The sequence below is a fragment of the Ylistrum balloti genome, unplaced genomic scaffold, assembly GCF_031769215.1.
Source record: "Ylistrum balloti isolate Yb309-2 unplaced genomic scaffold, AGI_CSIRO_Ybal_v1 Utg370398, whole genome shotgun sequence".
Lineage (NCBI taxonomy): Eukaryota > Metazoa > Mollusca > Bivalvia > Pectinida > Pectinidae > Ylistrum > Ylistrum balloti.
In genome coordinates this window covers 555334-573430 of record NW_026782274.1, presented here as the reverse complement: position 1 = coordinate 573430, position 18097 = coordinate 555334, and the positions used below count along the sequence as shown (strand labels likewise).

General features: G+C 33.1%; 2 protein-coding genes across 2 annotated transcripts; one reads left to right on the top strand and one right to left on the bottom strand.

Moving 5' to 3' along the window:
- Window positions 1-2217: 2217 nt before the first annotated feature.
- Window positions 2218-6190, bottom strand: LOC132554365 (uncharacterized). Its single transcript, XM_060218669.1, has 6 exons — window positions 6098-6190; window positions 5213-5613; window positions 4463-4581; window positions 3332-3489; window positions 2868-3029; window positions 2218-2256 (listed from the first exon to the last, which is right to left on the bottom strand). Exons 1-6 carry the CDS (start codon window positions 6188-6190, stop codon window positions 2218-2220), a joined length of 972 nt encoding a protein of 323 aa, XP_060074652.1.
- A 1615-nt stretch (window positions 6191-7805) lies between these two features.
- On the top strand, window positions 7806-17900 carry LOC132554387 (transmembrane protein 260-like). The gene is made up of 19 exons (XM_060218694.1): window positions 7806-7903; window positions 8192-8301; window positions 8919-8950; window positions 9995-10146; window positions 10466-10640; window positions 10923-11036; window positions 11382-11561; window positions 11949-11989; window positions 12296-12379; window positions 12701-12818; window positions 13911-13984; window positions 14194-14287; window positions 14915-15045; window positions 15471-15525; window positions 15731-15882; window positions 16322-16501; window positions 16813-16866; window positions 17130-17217; window positions 17422-17900. The coding sequence occupies exons 1-19, from the start codon at window positions 7806-7808 to the stop codon at window positions 17650-17652; spliced, it is 2163 nt and encodes a 720-aa protein (XP_060074677.1). The 3' UTR covers window positions 17653-17900.
- Window positions 17901-18097: the final 197 nt, after the last annotated feature.

The window sequence follows — 18097 nt, the reverse complement described above, 5'->3', positions numbered from 1 at the left end:
TTACTGTATCTTCAGCAAAATACCAGAATGCAACATTAGTTCTGTGTAGCAGTAAAAATGCCTAATTCATTGTGAAAAGGATGTTTAATTTCATATTAAGTTTAGTGGTGTTTAGTACAATTCTACACAGCAAAATAAAATTACATTACCTACTGTGAACAAAAGCCATTTTACAATTGTTCCAGAATTACATAAACATGTACAAACTTGGTAAATGGTAAATGGAGAGGTAAGGGTCCAAAAGAAGACAATGAAAAATACATGTACCAACTCTCTAGTGTCTTTATCTCTTTATTTATTAATACTTGAACATGTTTTAACTATACATGAACGAGTGAAATGATGGGAAGGACCTACTATCACATATTCTGATTTAAAACAATGTTTTGTTATACTAGCAGCTACTTTTTGTGGTCATGAACAAACAATACGGGCCATTGATGTGTATTTGGTACTCGGATAATGGGAAGAACACATTTAAAACATTTTAACTAATTTTATGGAAAATTGGCAAAGTATTGATAAATCTCTGTCAAAACTCAAATTAGGTTGCTTTCCTGTTAGCAGTTGAACAGTTGGACATGCGAAACCTGCAATTATAATGTTATGTACAGATCAGGACTGAAGCTGGAGTACGGAATATTTCTGCAGTTAGAAGGGCCCAGCCATACATGTCTGAACCTAACTTGCTTAATATCATTAATTTTCAGAATTTTAGCATAAAGCAGGGTTGGTGAATGCAAATATATAAGGAAATATCATGCTATTATCTTATATTTGGCAGAAAATTCTGAAACAGTGCATTATGAGCTTTACATATATCAGTTCCAACATCCTGCACAGGAGCGTTCCTTTATCATGGAATTTTTACATGCTGTCTGAACTGCTTTAACAGAGTTATGAAAAAAAGATCTTAATAAAAATAACAATATATCTATTAAATAACCCATTGTATCTGCTATTGTATGATAATTATAAACTGAAATCAAATCAAATTTGTTTACATAAATATTGTAATAAAATATATTGTAGGGGATTGGTGTAATAGGGGTAATGGAATCCATTAATATGCATGACTCTCTTCATAATTTTCACAATTTGTACTCTGTTGGGATTAGAATTAAACAGATATGTCAATGTCACTTACATAGTATATCTCTGAGGGAGAATTGGTCTCAGTATCAACAAAGCTTCAAACAATGTTTTAGTCTAGATATTGCATAAACCTGACACAATCAAATTTGTCATGCTGGTAGGAGATCTACTTTCTGACCCTGATAAAGTGTAATAAACAAACTAGAAAATGTCTGTAAGACATGAATGCCCCCCCCCCCCCCCCCCCCCCCCCCCCCCCCATGTGAAATAATAGTGAAAGGTCCGAAAGAGATGATTTTAATTTGTATGCAAATATGTACAACTTAAGTTTCATACTTAAATTGACAAGTTGATTTAACTAAATGAATTTGGAATTTTGTTCTCTGGAAAAAATGAGGGAGTATATTAGTTCCTTATGCCTTAAAACCCACAAGTACCAAATTATGTAGAAATAAGATGATGTTCCTCTTTTTAGAGTTATCTCCCCCTGGTGGCCATCTTTATTTAGAATGCCGAGAAATTCAACACTGCATGAGGGCTTTCCATACTTGATATTTGTATGAAGTTTCATGAAAATTGTCTTCCGAATGAAGTTGTTAGGTGGTATATACTGATTTAGGACGGGACGCGACGGGATGGGACGGACGGACATGGGCAACGCTATATGCCCCTGGCCATAAATGGCGGGGGCATGAAAATAACATTTTTCAAAATTCTATACCAGCAATCAGATTCTGTTCTTAAATTTTAAGTTTTTAAATAGCCCATGACTTTATAACAATTTAACATAACTATGTAGTGAGTAAAACCTATCTTGTAAACAATTTTGGTCTCGATATTTTAACAATTGTAAAAAAACTATTAATTGTAAAAGTTTAATCACAGACGTAGCAATATATACATCAAGTTCTTCTTTTCAATTGTACAACTGGTGACAATTTGATGCTAAACAGAACACTGTTGTAACTTGTACATGATGAAAGTCAATACAGTCTTCCTTGTTAACTCCACAGTCAAAATATCCAACTGCAAACTGTTCATGTATATATTCATATATTCTTGAAGATTTCCACTTGGCCAATCTTTGCTCACCACTAGAACTAATCACAATTTAGCTGTTGTCTAGAAATATTTAACATTTTGTTTAGTCTTTCTCTGGCTCTGCAACATAAAAAATGAGGTGTTTTCTACGTGTAATAAGATGACATCGCCAAGATTTACATACCTTATTACAACTCTTAGAGAAAAGAACTTCCTGATAAACAGTATACTGTTAAAACTACTGATCCCATGAATACTGAAATATATATTAGTATGAAAAATACCAAAATATTACTGCAGTATACAGATTTACCATGTTTGTGTATATAAAGAAATGTCAGTGTATACAGAGCACAAAGATTCTACATATATATTTACTAATATGAGGCTTTTGTCAAATTGTATACATTGAAATATTTCCAGTGTTTTTACCATGAAAAACCAATGCAAAAATTTAATAATGTAAATTCTCAAAAATAATTTATGGGTTTTGCACTAAGAAAAGTATCTTTAAATTAAGGAAGTTTTGACTATAGGCTGTTTTATACAGTAATAATTTCTTGAAGATTCTTGAAAATATGCTTCACTTCATGTGCAATTAAAAATCTTTTGAATGTAATACAGTCTTGTGAGTAAGCCATCAAATCCGCACAGAAATGCATTTAAAAGCCATCACTTATCTTCAAGGTTTTGGGACCTGAATATCCTAGCTGTGACATTAAAAAACGTACCCGCCTGAGACCAATAGATTGCTTATTGAAAGACTCCTTTCTTTTTTGTCTCCTTTGTCGATCTCTCTCTTTTTTTTGTTTCTTGTAGACTAGAGATTCTTCGTAACATACAGGTTTTGCATGTCTGCACTTTCTTTTTGTAATCAGCTTATCTGGACTGTTCTGAAATGAGAGATAAAATGAAAAGCTATGTTTATGTGTCTAAATAATAAAGGACAGTACAGACATATATATTGTAAAATTTTCGAGGCAGTTGAATGTTGAAGGCCCTTTAAAAGCAGTGAAAAACCATCTTCAGTGACAGCCATACTGCCAAAGGGATTATCTGATCTGCTTGGTCCAAATCTCTGTGTGAAACAAGTTTAGACCTGTTTATTAGATTGTAGTATGTAACCCTGTTTTTTTTTACTCTATCTACTCGGTCAATAGGCTTCTTTATATATAAAAATGATACTTTAACTAACTTTCTGTTCTTGTGGAACTTGTGCTATTGAGTTTATGTTGCTTGAATAGTCTTCTGCGATATCCAAAAGATAATCAGCCACATTAAGGTCGCTCAGCGTCACATCTGTATATCTGTGTAGCTCTTTATCCATTGACTCTACAGGTTTGGTATCATCATCTGAAACAACATAAACACATTTGTAATTAATTAATGTTGATGATCTTGATTGATTTGATGTCTAATTGACTTTCATTTTTCTTTACTTTATATAGAATTGCAAGCAATCTCAGTAGTAGGTAAAATCATAAGGGTACTAAAAAATTCCTATTGTGTTTGATATTATCCTTTCCAAATAAAAAAGATGTGACAAGTATACCACATAAACAATGTCAGAGTAGTAATTCGTGAATGTCTTCAATGCTTCTCAAATGAAGAATTCAAAATGGCTGCTGGTAGCCATCTTAAAAATCAAATAAAACTCAAAATGTGAGGTGTACAATTATGACCTACACTTAATATATTCATGACATTTTAAGGAGATGGCTAAAGTAGTTCTTCAGGTAGTAATAAACTTAAATTTTTGCATGACAGATGGGAAGGCTAACAGATGGCTGAAACATGTTGAATCATGCTTTAAAAAATCTGTCTAATGATAGCAGACTGGAAATAGGTCGATGAAATCCCAAAACCTGTCGAATGAAAATGTCATAGTCACAAACCCAGCTATCTTAACTTTACATGTCTTGCAGAAATTGGTAAAAAACTGGAAAGGAGTCTTTTGTTTAGATTTAAAATTTTAAAGGCTGATAGCCATTCCAAAAATTGTCAAATCATGATACCTTAGAGGAAAACACAACATTGGTAGTAAAAAAAAATCAAAGAGATTAAAGTTAATTGAAAACTGAAGCAGGAGATCTCTGGACAAATTATGGAAATGAAAAAGGCAATAACTATTCCTAATGTAGCTGAATCAATCCGCTGTTCAGAAAATTACATGTAATTGTTATGGATTTTCGGTCTTACCAAATTCAAAGAAATTAATTGAAGACTTGAAACAGGAGATCTCTGTATTAAAAAAATTACCATGCACTTCCAGTATACATGTAGTATGTAAATTTCAAAACTTTAGACAGATGTACAAAAATCTTACCAATTATCTGAAGAATATCAAGAGGAAAGATATCTTGACTTTCAGTTTTTGACTCAAATACATTTAATGGATCATTTAACAGGGGTGTGAGAGGTATATCCATGTTCTGCATAGATGGCCTGAAAAAATAGAGATCATTGTTGCTTGTTAGTCATATACACCTTATCACACCTATTAAACTTGAGGTAAAATATTCATAGAAAAAATTATGAACATGTATGAATTGTAACAGATTTTCAATTCAATGTCTACACATGTTTTTGTTGTAGTTTTTGGAAAAAAATCAAAATCTTTTCAATTTCCTTGGTGAACTGTATTCTAAACTTGTATGAAGTTTCTGAAGTCATTGATGATAACATAAATCCCGATTCTAGTGCATCATCTTGAAATTCAGTTTAGCTCAAATTTGTCATATACTTTCCCCAAAAAGCATCAAAGTAACTTTATTAAAGTTATTTGGTTGATTTCTATATTAAGTAAATTTGACCTACATCTGGAATGCATGCCCTCAAAGTTCAACTTGAAGTTGGAATTTGATACAATGGAAATCCAAGGACTGTTTCACAGAAGTCCACTAAGGACTTAAATTGTGCTGAGGAAGATGCAAACATTGTAAAAGCTGAATAAAAATTCTGATGCATCATGATTGTAAAAAGCCTTAGCTATACATGTTGGTTGGGAAAAACAATATTTCCTGTCACATTAAACAAGTGATCTGTTTTGAAATATACTTTACCTAGTATTACCTACCAATTTACATTTCTATTCACGAAGCTTGGTGTCTGATTTGGCATTTGCTTTGATAGGTTGATGCCGATTTTTGGAGTTGAAGGTTGACTGTAGCTCATGTTAATCAACTTGATATTCTTTAATCTGGGTGTTTGTAGTAATGATCGAGTGTATTTTCTGAAACCGGGACCGTCTGTTCCTGATGTGTTCAATGCACATATAAAAGGTTCAAAATGCCTTACTGGGGATTGATGCTTTTGAACAGGTGATGATCCAGTTGGTGAAGCTGGCTTTTTGAAAGTTTGGCAAAGAGGTGTTCTTGGCACAAATGTAGCTATTTTCTGGGAAGTTTGCTTTGTTTGGAAATCTAGTTGTCTCATTATTTGTGCACGTTTCCTTTTCATCTCCTGTTCATATATTTCCTGAATAGATATAAAGTTCTTTGTTTGGTGTACAGTACAATCACAACTTTGAATTATTTGTCAAAAGGTAAAAATTATAAAATAACAATAAATTGGAAAGGCACCATCATTTTGTTTATACACAGTTCAAAATGAACATTTTATTTATTACCATTGAAGTATCTGATGGTTATCCAAAATTGTATTGATATAAGTAGATCTATGACACAACTTATTTCTTTTGTCTAAAAAAGAAAACATTGTCATTGCATGCGTCATTTCTTAAAATACTTAAACTCATAGATAATTGATTGTAAAATAAGTAATCTATGTAGGGAACAATATGTACCCTTCTCAACCCCACCTGAACTGCCATTTGTCATTCATGCAGTTTGTATCCTATCGTCCTCATCCTACTATCCTACAGTTATATCCAAAACTTGGGAAGACCAAATTGTCAACTGCAATTGACTTCTCATTGAAATATTTCTACTATTGTTATTACCTGGAAAGCATTATCGATATCCTTCCCTGTGAATGTTTCCAATTCGTTATTAGAAAGAGTATTTAAGTAATACTTAGGTGGATGAGTCTTCATCGTCAACAAATGACAACTTGCCAACTTGGTGCGTCGTCTGCAAACGCAGAATGCACTTCCGGTTACAAAAGAAACGATTGCGCGAATATTTAAATACTTTTAGAAAAAGTGGCGTGGATTCCATATTTAAAGCAATGAATTATCTAAATAATCCTTAACTAAAACATTTTAAAATGTGCATGCTCGCTTAGATCAGTAAAGATATTTGTTTTCTTCTGCAGACGAATGTCAATCTTTGTACATTTTAACAAGTGCGTAATCTCCGGCGTTGGTTTTATTGTTACTGGCCTTAGTGTGACTTCCGTTTCCAGCAAACTGAGGTACTTTTGCTTTTGGTTTCGATGTTGTTGTCTCTGTTTTCGGGCTATCGGTCGTGTTAGGTGTCGTAATCTTGCAATGACAAAGATTTTTTCTTAAATCTTTCTGACTTCTTAGAAAGCTTCACCAATTGTGACTGCCTTTTGTAGCAAATTCCGTTGCGTGTTACTTACCGTAGACAGTGTCACTCTGTCAGTTTTGTTCATCTTTAAGATGGTTTTATTTCTTGATATCAACAAAAGTGAGAAATCTATAATGGAAATACATATGTATGTGTGTTGAGAAATACCATTAGAGATTGATTTTTAAAGAGTACCTATTACGAAGTGTTGTACATTTGAAGTCTATATATCTTCTTCCTGTATTGAGTCGATCTCTTTTATATAGAGATAAATTATATAGACGAACCTTTTTGGTTGTTTCATAACATTTGCTCCAAATAAAGATGGCGGAAATCGTTTGGTATACCTTGGTTTAAACAACATAAGCTATGGTAAAAATGATTATGCTCGCCAGATTTTTATAATGGTATTCGTAAATATATAATACGATTTAGGCTGATAATGGTATTATAATGAAGCGGCTAATTAATGAGTGAATATAGAGCATTTTGTAAGCTAAATACAAATTTATGACAGATCCTATCTGATGTAAGTCGATGAATCCATACACAGTCTTGTTGTGATGATTATGATCAACTACATGATAATCACATCATTTAGATAAATACACTTCTATAAATATTTTATATATATGTATAAAAGTTTCCTTTGTACTGTCGCGGAATTTTTGGAATATTAATATTCCAAACATCATGCCCTATCTATCTCTGTTGGAAAATCAAAGTTAGTGTGGATGTGTTTGTAAATAAATCATAAAAATGAGGCAATTGAAAAAAAAGAAAAAAAAACAAGAATAAGATTATTGGATGTCACAGATTCATTTGGCTTACAAAGGTTATCCCAACTTTGAGAAGTGTCCAACTTACACATAAATCTTTTAATCTTGGCAAATCTAGATCAAAGAGAACTTCTGTTAAATTGCATGATTATAAGATACATCTCTTTCATTTTATCTTATAACAATTTGATATTTTGTTAGCACGATTTCTATGAATATCTCAGATAGGTTTGAAAACCTATGGGTAATTTGAAATTTGAAATACTTGCATATTCCCCCCATCCCCCTCCCCCAACCCCCCAACCACCCCCCCCCAAAAAAAAAAAAAATAATTGCACCAGATAATAAAAGTTTTTACAAATATTTCACCACAGAAGAGAAATATAAGAAGTTATAAATGAAAGCTCAAAAACAGAAGAATGCCAAACAACAGAAAAGGAATACTAGCAGTACCAATGTACAGAATGGAAAGGATGACAAACATTCAGAGAACAGGTATTTCTTAGCAGCAATGCATGAATATACATCACAAGTTCTATTCATGAGATTGTCAAAGTTGTATGACTTGCTTAATATTTATGTAGTTACAGAATCATGACATCTTTTATCAGTTTTCAAAGATTATTCTCCTAGAAATGACCTAAGGTTCATGGCTATATATTTCGCATATATATAAATTTTTTGTTGTCGTTTAGTATAGAGTGATTGAATTGTCAAGCGAGGATAGGAAAGAATGATCTATCCAAAATTACAACATATTCCTGGACAAAAATTATGTTTCAGGAGTGACTTGAGAAAGGCATACGACTTGGAACTTAGTCTGATCCTTGGACTAGTGACATTTAGTGTTTATTATACAACCCTGTATCCATCCCTGCCTGGAGGAGACTCGGGTAGGTTTCTGCTGTAAACATGACTATTTTTGTGGGAAGTTAATTTAGAGATTTCAATTGGCAAATTGTATGCACTAAGATTTTTTTTTGCTGTCAACGTACCTTCCCACCAGGTTTAATGTATATTTCAATATGTATGCAATATGTCAAAAATTATACATCACAAAATCATACACATGGGTGAAAGTTATGCAGCCAAGTGACTTTCATGTATCTCCCACACGTAATCCCTCGCACACAGTGATGCTATCACCATATAATTCTCAACAAAGGTTTAATTAAGGGAAAGAAATTATTCAAAGCAAAATGCATTGGAAAGATTTTGAAGATATAATGATACAAATTACCTTTTTTCTAGAAATTATTAACTGAATATTTTTTCAAAAGGAAAATAATCTATATTCATTGTGGTTGTGTATGGATGTGAATTCATCCTCTATAAAATGTTTTTAAATTGGTATATATAGATTTTATTTATTTAAGTATAATGTATTGTCTAAACTGAAATTATCTCTCTAAATCATATTTACATTCAAATCTTATTCAATTATTTTTCATAATTAAAATTTTGAAAATATTTGTCTGAACATTGCAACAAGCTTGTTTTATTTCTACAGGAGAACTTATTGCTGCTGCACAAGAACTTGGGGTAGGTACTTGACGGGCAGTTTATTAAATTTATGTATGTTTATTTTTTATTTGATTGGGGTTTTTTTTGTTTATTTATAGGAAATTGACAGAATTACTTCAACTGTGTGTAGTTTTTTTCAAATGCTTGTCTATTAGAGTGACAGGTCTGTATGATTGAATATTTAGAATTTTTTCAGTAACTAGGAATTACAATCAAAGAAATGTTACGATATACAGTAGAAGTGACTGTAGTTCTATATTTCTGTATTATTGTTTTGTGTTTTTATTTTTTCACTTACACTCATGCCAGTGAAAACAGTTATTTGGTTGCTCATTATAGTAGTTCGAAATGGGTATAAATCAACAATTTAACTAGCAGTCTTTATAGTTTTCTTATACATGTCATCGATTTGAAATTTTGTAAATTTATGTGATTCATGAAAGTTTAAGCTGTAACAAGTAATGAATATTTATTTGTCATCTTGGTAAAAAATGTAGCCATTTTATCAACTTAACAAGGAATAATTTCTCTGAAGGCTAGTAAAGCAAATTTCCTGAGTGTAATCAGTGGTCAGACCTTTAGAAAATAACAAAGCAAGCAAACAGGAAAAAATCATACTTATAGCAATACAAGCGCTTGTAGTTGTAACTCTGATTATAAGGGGGACATTGATGGCATCTCAGTTAAGAATGTCAGGATCTTTGATCATAATTGCTGATATTTTAAGTCTTCTGGGTGTAAAGTAGACCCTTGATAATCTAGATGCTGATGGCCTGCAGAACTCACAAATGGTAAAACAGTGTCACAAATGGAAATGTTGGGAAGCAAATTTCCCTAATGTAAATTGTCCCATTCTAACTCCACAAATAAGTTTTGGGAACAAAATTGGCTTTTCATATTAATATTCCTGCAATAGTGTCTTCTTTTCCCCCCTTCTCCTATGGCACAGATGAGCATCATGCTGCTAGACATATTTTATATATTGTTTTAACCATCTGGCTGCCCTCTCTTTACCCTGCTGGCCAGTAGTATATAACATATTTTGGTATACATCTTGTACAGGTTGCCCATCCTCCTGGCTACCCTCTCTTTACCTTGCTTGCCTGGATGGCAATACATCTGGTACCTGGCAGCAGTGTGGCATGGCGCGTTAATCTACAGACCTCCATGTTTGGAGGGGTAGCCATTGTGTTTCTAGCACTCACCATTCTAAGGTACAATTATTTTCAGGTTTGGAATCATCAATTATTATATGAAACAGGGAAAATTTCCTGCTTTTTTAACAGAATATGGGTATTTGATGCAAATTTTGAATTTTTTCCATAGTAATTATCAAACAATAAGCCAATATCATTACCAATTATATTATATAAATTTTACTCTGTCAAAAAATAATTAAAGACAGGGCCTTTGATTTCATACAATGATCCATACTGTACAATAAATGGCTAATGAATAAAGGGTATTTTGAGGAGGATGGTTGAAATACTGTCATGAGGTTGAAATACTAAAATGATAAAATCATGCTTGGAGGTTGACCAGTCGCCCATCAGCAGCTGTGTTAGCAGTGGGAATGTGGGGATGGTGCAAGCTGACATGGGCATGGTCCATCACAGCCGAAGTCTTCGCCCTAAACAACATGTTTGTGGCCCTGCTCATGTTCATCGCTCTGCAGTTTGAGGATGCTGATAACGAAAAGAAGATCAAGGTAGTGTGTTGTTTCTGTATTGTAAAATGTTGTCAGTATATTTTGTTTAAAATTGAGATTAGAAATCTTCATCCAGAATTGAGAAGACATATGAAAGTAGGAAAAGGCAATACTGTCAGAATGCAGTATGTTAAGAGGTGGGAGTCGATAGGATATCAGACTACAAAAAGATTTGATTAGATGTGATATCAAACTACTAACAGTCCTGACTAGACAGGTTCTAGGATTACTGAGATGTCAGATAAGACAGGAGTCACTGTAATCTTTTGTACTTAATTTCAGATGTCGTTTTTGGGATCTTTTGTATGCGCACTTTCCCTGTGTAACCAGCATACCATGGTCGTCTATGTGTTTTGTATGGCAGTGTGGGTCCTTTACATTCTTTACAAAAAACAGGTAAAATACTTTGTTTTATTGTCATTGTCATCCAAGATGATGCATACTAATCATGGAGATTTTTCTCTTCACACTTACTGATATACACCTGGTATGTAGACATTCGGGTTAGATATTGGATGTTTCAGTCATCACATAGATTACATGGAATTATGTTCAGAGCCACTGCAAAGTCTCAATTGTGACCAGAATTTACACTTACAAATGCAGAATTTGTATTCAGAGCCTCAGCAAAGTCTCAGTTCTGACCAGAATTTTGCCTGCTGTCAGGATGATTGCCACCATGTTTATATACAACTTTTTAACAGGAACACCTTCAGGAGGCTATCTTTGATAATTTTTCAGATTTTGACGTTTACTGTCTTGTTGAGGATTGGCCTGTCCTTCCTGGCAGGACTTCTGCCATATATATATCTGCCTCTGTCCAGCTGGTCTTTACAGTCAAATTGGACATGGGGTGACCAGAGGTCTGTGGCTGGACTGCTTACACACCTTCTGAGGAGGGAATATGGCACATTTGATCTGGTAAGCAGACTGAAGTATCGTGACATGTAACTTTGTTATGACATCCAATTTAGTATTTGATAGTAAAGTGATGCTTATATCGGACATGATATTAACAGTAGTCAACACTGTAAACAACATTTGAGTGTGGAAGCAAGATAAAACATTGTGGAAGGTTGATATATAAAGTCTGGATTTCTTTATTGAGTTCATCTAGGTAAATAGATGAAAAGGAGAACTTTTAACACTTGACAGATGATTAAGAATGGGGCTTTAAGAACAATTTTAACAAGCAAAAATCAAATTTAGCTATTTTTTCTTTAAAATGCTCATGTAAAATGTTTTTTTTATTGACCACACTGTTCAAACTTTTTGGATTCAGAACCAGCACTATATCTGTGTTTACAGGGTAAAGAAGAGATGGGACAAGGGTTGCTTTTTGGTCTAAGGTAAGACGATGACAGGAAAAATTTGTTTACATTGTTGTGTTTCTAAGGATGAACAGACATTACGTATTTAAAAGAAAAGTCAAAGATGTAAACCACAAATTATATGTAACATGTGACATGCCTCTTGCATGTTGTTTTGTGAGGATGTCTGCAACTACTGCAAGGAGATTCTGCCTCAAAATAGGTCTGACTGTTGATAGGGCACTAACCCCAGCAAATGTATATCTCATTACCTGAAGATTGTGTTTTGACCAAATGTGTTTATTCTCGACCAGAACTGACCACATACATTTATTTTTTTACCAGGGCATACCTTGACCACATTCTGAGTGACCTGACAATAGTTATATGTGTCCTTTTCCTCCTGGGACTAGTCACCATTACTTATAGGTAATCATAGTATTCAACAGCCAGTCAAAACAATTGATACTTCCTCTGTTCATAAACTGTGCTTGAAAGTTCTCACAGTTAACATGTCACAGTGGTCTATTGTGGACTATTGCAAGGGATTTATTCTATTATGTAATTCAGAATTTTTCACCAGAGAATTATAATTACATATAATATACATGTTAAAGATGTAAATTGATTTTTTTTTCATTTAATAAGAAAAATAATGGCTTTCATCAAAATATATTTAGAAACAATTACCAGATATACTGATGTGATTCCACTTAATGAGTCTTGTAGTACACGATTCTGTCACTTCAGGCACCTAAAAACCAGAGACAGAGCTCTGACTGTATTCTTCATCATGATGACCATATACATGTTGTTTTTCTCCTGGAGAGCAAACCTTGATCTAAAAAACCCTTTATACTTAGGGGTGGTAAGTCTGTAAAATATATACCAATACTTATGATATGATTACCAGGGAGTTGTAAGTCCAAAAAGTATACATTTAGAGGTTATTATGTGACTATTTTGATATCACACCCCTTATAAGCTCAAGAGTCCTGATGAGTCAGGATACAAGGGCTGATTAGGGGTGTGATATCAAAATGGTCATATAGTAGTCACATTTTTTTTTCTTTCAACTCACCCAACTGGACAATTTTTGTCGCAAGTTCTTCTAAAATTGCCTCGCCATTATTAGTCCTCGTTGGCCATGCCTAGCTCTTTAGCTCTGCAGACAACACTAAAGAGAAAACCAATCCAGAAACGGCATCATCCAGAAAAATTGAGTGGGATTCTAAATTATTTTTCATTAGAAAAACAAAATGCTTTTCTTTCAGGCCAACAATATTTATGTTCAAATCAGAAGCTGCAAAATATACAAATTTTAGAGGGGGTATGAAATCATTTTCTAGGGGGTGTGATATCATGTTCAAGGGAGCTTGATATCACTTCACGTGGTGTGATATCACTTCACGTGGTGTGATATCACTTCACGTGGTGTGATTTCACCTGGGCTGATATCAACTTGTGGAAACTTCAGACTTATCACACATACAAAAACGCTGTTATCAGTAGGAAACATGATAACAATAATATCTATATCCAGGGGTTGTATGTCCTGAATGTATATATTGATACTGATGATATCTAGTCATTTTATAAATATGTACTTCTAAGTTTTGTGAGGTGAATTTGGCCTCATCCAATGGTGAATTAATGCATTACATATTAGATAAATATCTACATCTTTCTTGGATATAAACGATATAAACAGTTGTAATTAACAGAGCCTGGCTATGGTGTATTTGACTTAATGTTCACCTCAATCACTTGATTCATATTTCTCTCTTTCTAATTGACCATCATGTTATCAGTAAATTTTCTGCTTTTAAAATATTCAATAAACATAGTTGCACATAGAATTATTATTTAGAAATCCATAGCTCACTGGTCATATTTCGTATGTCATAGCTTTGAAAACTAGGAATAACTTTTTAAAAACAGTTCTATATTTTCATCACAGGTGGAAAGATTCTGGATGCAGAGTGATCTGATTGTCATAACTATTGCAGCAGTAGCATACAGTGATGTCATTAAGTATGTTATATCTATGCAATAATAGATTATTGTTTCTTTACCTCCTATTAACAAACTGGCAGTATACATACAGTACTTACTCATATTAAAATAAAAATATGAACTTTTTTTTTTAAAATTGTTTAACAACAAAAATATAATTATAGACATATTCACCTTTCCTAGTGAAGCGCATTGAAAAGTATATATGGTTTATTTTTTTGCTTCAGCTACTTTTTCTGGTTTACAAAGATGAACAAAGCCTTCTTTGAGAACACAAGACCAGACTTACTTGTAGCTCTTCTGTTGTCTGTTTTCCAGTTGGTAAGTCAAACTGCTTAGGATATTGTCCTTGTGGATTGTTTTGGTGTATTTTTTATAAATATGTAGAGCAACATAATTAAAATATCACAGAAGAACATATACTTCAACCTTCCAATCTAGATACCTTCTATCCAGAGCTTAAAGAAAAAATAGAAATATTAATTTACTAAATTAAGGATGTTTGATTTTTCTGCGAAAATAAAATATTATTTATTGTATATTCTATACTGTTTTTACATATAGCAAACCACAAATAAACTAATTTTATGAAAGCATGTTTGATATCAGGCAACAAATCTAAAGATGTGAAATACTTATTGTCAATCACTACAACATAGTGTCATTTTCCAGTTAGTGGAAACTAGGACCGATTTCAGTGTTTTGATTCATGAATATGAGTTCTGATTCTGATCAATGTTGACTTATCTCCTGTGTACAGTACTTCACTTATTGTCAATATGCTTAATATCATATTCTGCTTAATGTAATGTTGTCTTTTAACAATAAATCACAGTGCTTAATCTCAGCTCATATAAAATTTATGCAATGATGATAAGTTTGAAGTTCATGATGCATTTATTAATACTTTTTATGGATAACGAAACTGTTTATATATCATCACTATAGCAACGTCATTATCATGTGAGTGACCAAAGTGGGAACTGGGTCATTCATGAGTTTGGAGAAGATATCCTGACGAACATGCCTCCAAATGCCATTATACTTACCAAGGGGGACTTGCCTTCAAATACTTTCAGGTAGATCATGTGTTGATGGACCACTTAATATTCCGACAAAGCATTGATGTAGGCTAAACATGTGTCATGATGATTTAGAATGGTTGTCGGGGTGATGTAGTAAGTGATCACACATCATATATAGAGAAAATGTTTCAGCAATATAAGTAATGACAAAATTAAGCAATAAAATAAAACTGATTTATATGTACCTGCACTATAGCAGATGAAAAATTCAGGCTCTTGTAATGTAATCCAGTGATATACCAGTGGAGGTGATCTGATGTGTATCATTTCATCTAAGATTATGATCAGAATATATATAGAAGCACATATGCTGGTGTGCAGAATAGATTGAAGTGTGAAACTAAGCTCTTTTTTTGGGTATGTATGATGTCTCATCTTTAACCTTTAATATAATTGTTTCTTTTCTTTTTCCTTTCCAGATATTTACGTTTGTGTGAAAACATAAGGCATGACATTCAAATATTTGATCAGGAGGTAATATGTTTTTATAATTTGGAAGTTAATTTTAATTCAAATATAAAAAATTTGATAAAAAAAATGTGATCTTCCCCCATAGATAATATGACAATCTAGTTCACAGTAACTCATTGCTAAGATTATCTCCTTAACTCATTACTTCCTGCTTTAGACAAAAGTTTCAGTATATGAGAGTTTATATTCCTTGACTTATCCTTTACAGATCTTGACTTACGAATGGTCAGTTCCCATGCTAGGATGGACAATGCCTGGGATCACATTTCCTGGGGACATGTTTCATTTGACCAACAGCAGGAGAAAGGATGGCAGAATTTCTTTTACATTCCAGAGATTTCTTGATGTCAATTACAATCAGTAGGTATCAGAGTCAATGTACTTATGTAAGTTATATCAAAATGTTCCCCATTCAGTGCTTATTTTCAGTTCATTCAATACTAATGTAAATCACTTAGATTTCTTGAATTTACCTCTTCAGACATTACTGTATACCGTGAAATGTTTATCCTCATTAATTATTCACCTTTTTGTCTGTGGAGTGGGACAGTGAATTTAAGATTGAAGCGAAAATTTGTTACATTTATAAAACACCTTTATATAAGCCTCAATGGGCAAAATGAGCATCAAAGGAATTCATGTATAATAAGACTGGAGTGAAAATAACTTGGAGGGAGAATTTACCATTATGCAGTATCTCTTCAGTCATATTCCCAAATTCATGATTTGACAAATGCTGTGTATGTTAATATGTTTCTACTCATTTCTGATGAAGTTTTTGTATTTCTCCCCTCTGTAGAGCCCCAATATTCGCCTGTATTGGAGTCCAGGACCACGAGACCTCCTGGCAAGCTGGTTACACTTTGGTACCCTATGGTGTGTGCAGTAAGCTTGTGAGGAAAGGGGCAACATTTGACCTGGCAGCACACATCACATCTGCTAGGAAAATCGCACAGAACTGGACTCACCCACCTGGCGGGTATGAAAATTATTTATGAGAATACCATAATTTGAGCACTTTCTTATGTACATTGAGTAAGGTGAGACTTATGACTTGTATTTGATTATGTCCTTTTGGATCCCTGAACCTTGTATGAGAAAGTAAATTTTTATTCAGTGTTGAAATGGTGGTTTTGATCTTAGTTCTGTGGTTTAAATCAATATTTTCATTAAGATATTTCTTTTTAACTTTTAATGGAGAATTATGATTTTGAAATTTTCACGGTAGTCAATAATCTCAGATTAAACAAAAGTCAGATTTGAAGTAAATTTGAATATTTTATTTTGCAGATTTTTGGAAACCTCTTGGGAACGTGTGGCAACTGATGAGATGTGGAATGCCAAGTAAGTCTGCTGTGTGATATGGTAGAAATAGAAATAAATAGATGCTAAGTGTGGGAGACTGAGATGTTCTAACTTCGAGGGTAAGTAATTCAGTTTCCTGTGTTCACCTTGTCCATTAAACTTCATGATGTTGCTGGAATCTCTAAAACAGGTCTTAATACACAGGTTTTTGGATAGTAAAAAGTTCAACAGTCACTTTGCACAGATTTTGGAAATGTATAAATCTGTTTGAGGTTGTGATACTCAGATATCTCTCATTACAGAATCAGCACGGCATATTTCCTTTATGACAGATCCCAGGCCTTAGATAATGAAAAAGAAAGAAATGAAGCACTCCTTTCCTCCTACCAGGTAAAATAAATACACTGGTGTTTATTCGTTTTTTTTTTGTGGAATATCCAACTCAAAGTCTAATTTGACACATGACCAGACAGAACCACTCTGTAACTGGAAAGGTATAATAGACCTAAATGTAAACATTGTATTAGTCTGAGTAGAAGTATCTCAAAAAAGTGAAAAGTTTTCATGTGTAATTTTCATTTTTCTGCCTCACAGTTGTACACAGAAGCCATGGATAACAGCCCTGGTTTCCCAGCCTACTGGCACAAGAACTATGCTCTGGCCTGTGAAAAAATGCTACATATATCCCATGACTACAATAAAAGGGACCTAACCCGTAAAGTTGTTCATCACTTTGAGACGTTCCTGAAACGTGACCCCAATGATTCAGACAAACAAGCCATTCTACAAATCATTGAAATGCTCAAGCAGAGACTTCATTCTTGACAAGGGTAGATAATTAATACTAGCATAATAATTTGTTTTGTCATAATATATACAGTGTGTTAAACATATCCATATTTACATATTTCTGTTTTATTTGGGTAATCCTTATATATACAAATAATTGTCTTTTTCTGCCACCATTATTTATACTGAACCAGATATTTCTGTATTTACAAACATCTTTGTATTTAATGGTACATCGTGTAAATATAAAAGTTATGTTTTGTTCTATTTAAGTAGTGTTTTAGTGTGTTGACATCATCAGGTAATGTTTTTTTTATGATTAACATGTTAAAAAAATTGTTCTGTTACCACCATTAGATACTTGAAACAAGTGTCATTTCTGTTAATCCTTTGTAATTGGCAGCTTTCAAAGTCTTTGAGATTTTTTAGTTTAACCAAACGAATATCATGGAGACTGTGATGTAAAATGAATTTTAAAATG

What these genes read in the sequence shown, in the direction of transcription:
- LOC132554365 (XM_060218669.1), bottom strand. Translation starts at nt 6,190, where the DNA reads ATGAAGACTCATCCACCTAAGTATTACTTAAATACTCTTTCTAATAAC. An exon ending in AAGTTCCACAAGAACAGAAA is followed by an intron (nt 3,030 to 3,331) that starts GTTAGTTAAAGT and finishes CTCTCATTTCAG; the next exon opens with AACAGTCCAGATAAGCTGAT. An exon ending in AATCTATTGGTCTCAGGCGG is followed by an intron (nt 2,257 to 2,867) that starts GTACGTTTTTTA and finishes TTTATGTTGCAG; the next exon opens with AGCCAGAGAAAGACTAAACA.
- LOC132554387 (XM_060218694.1), top strand. Translation starts at nt 7,806, where the DNA reads ATGAAAGCTCAAAAACAGAAGAATGCCAAACAACAGAAAAGGAATACT. An exon ending in TTGCCTTCAAATACTTTCAG is followed by an intron (nt 15,046 to 15,470) that starts GTAGATCATGTG and finishes TTTCCTTTCCAG; the next exon opens with ATATTTACGTTTGTGTGAAA. An exon ending in TTCAAATATTTGATCAGGAG is followed by an intron (nt 15,526 to 15,730) that starts GTAATATGTTTT and finishes TATCCTTTACAG; the next exon opens with ATCTTGACTTACGAATGGTC.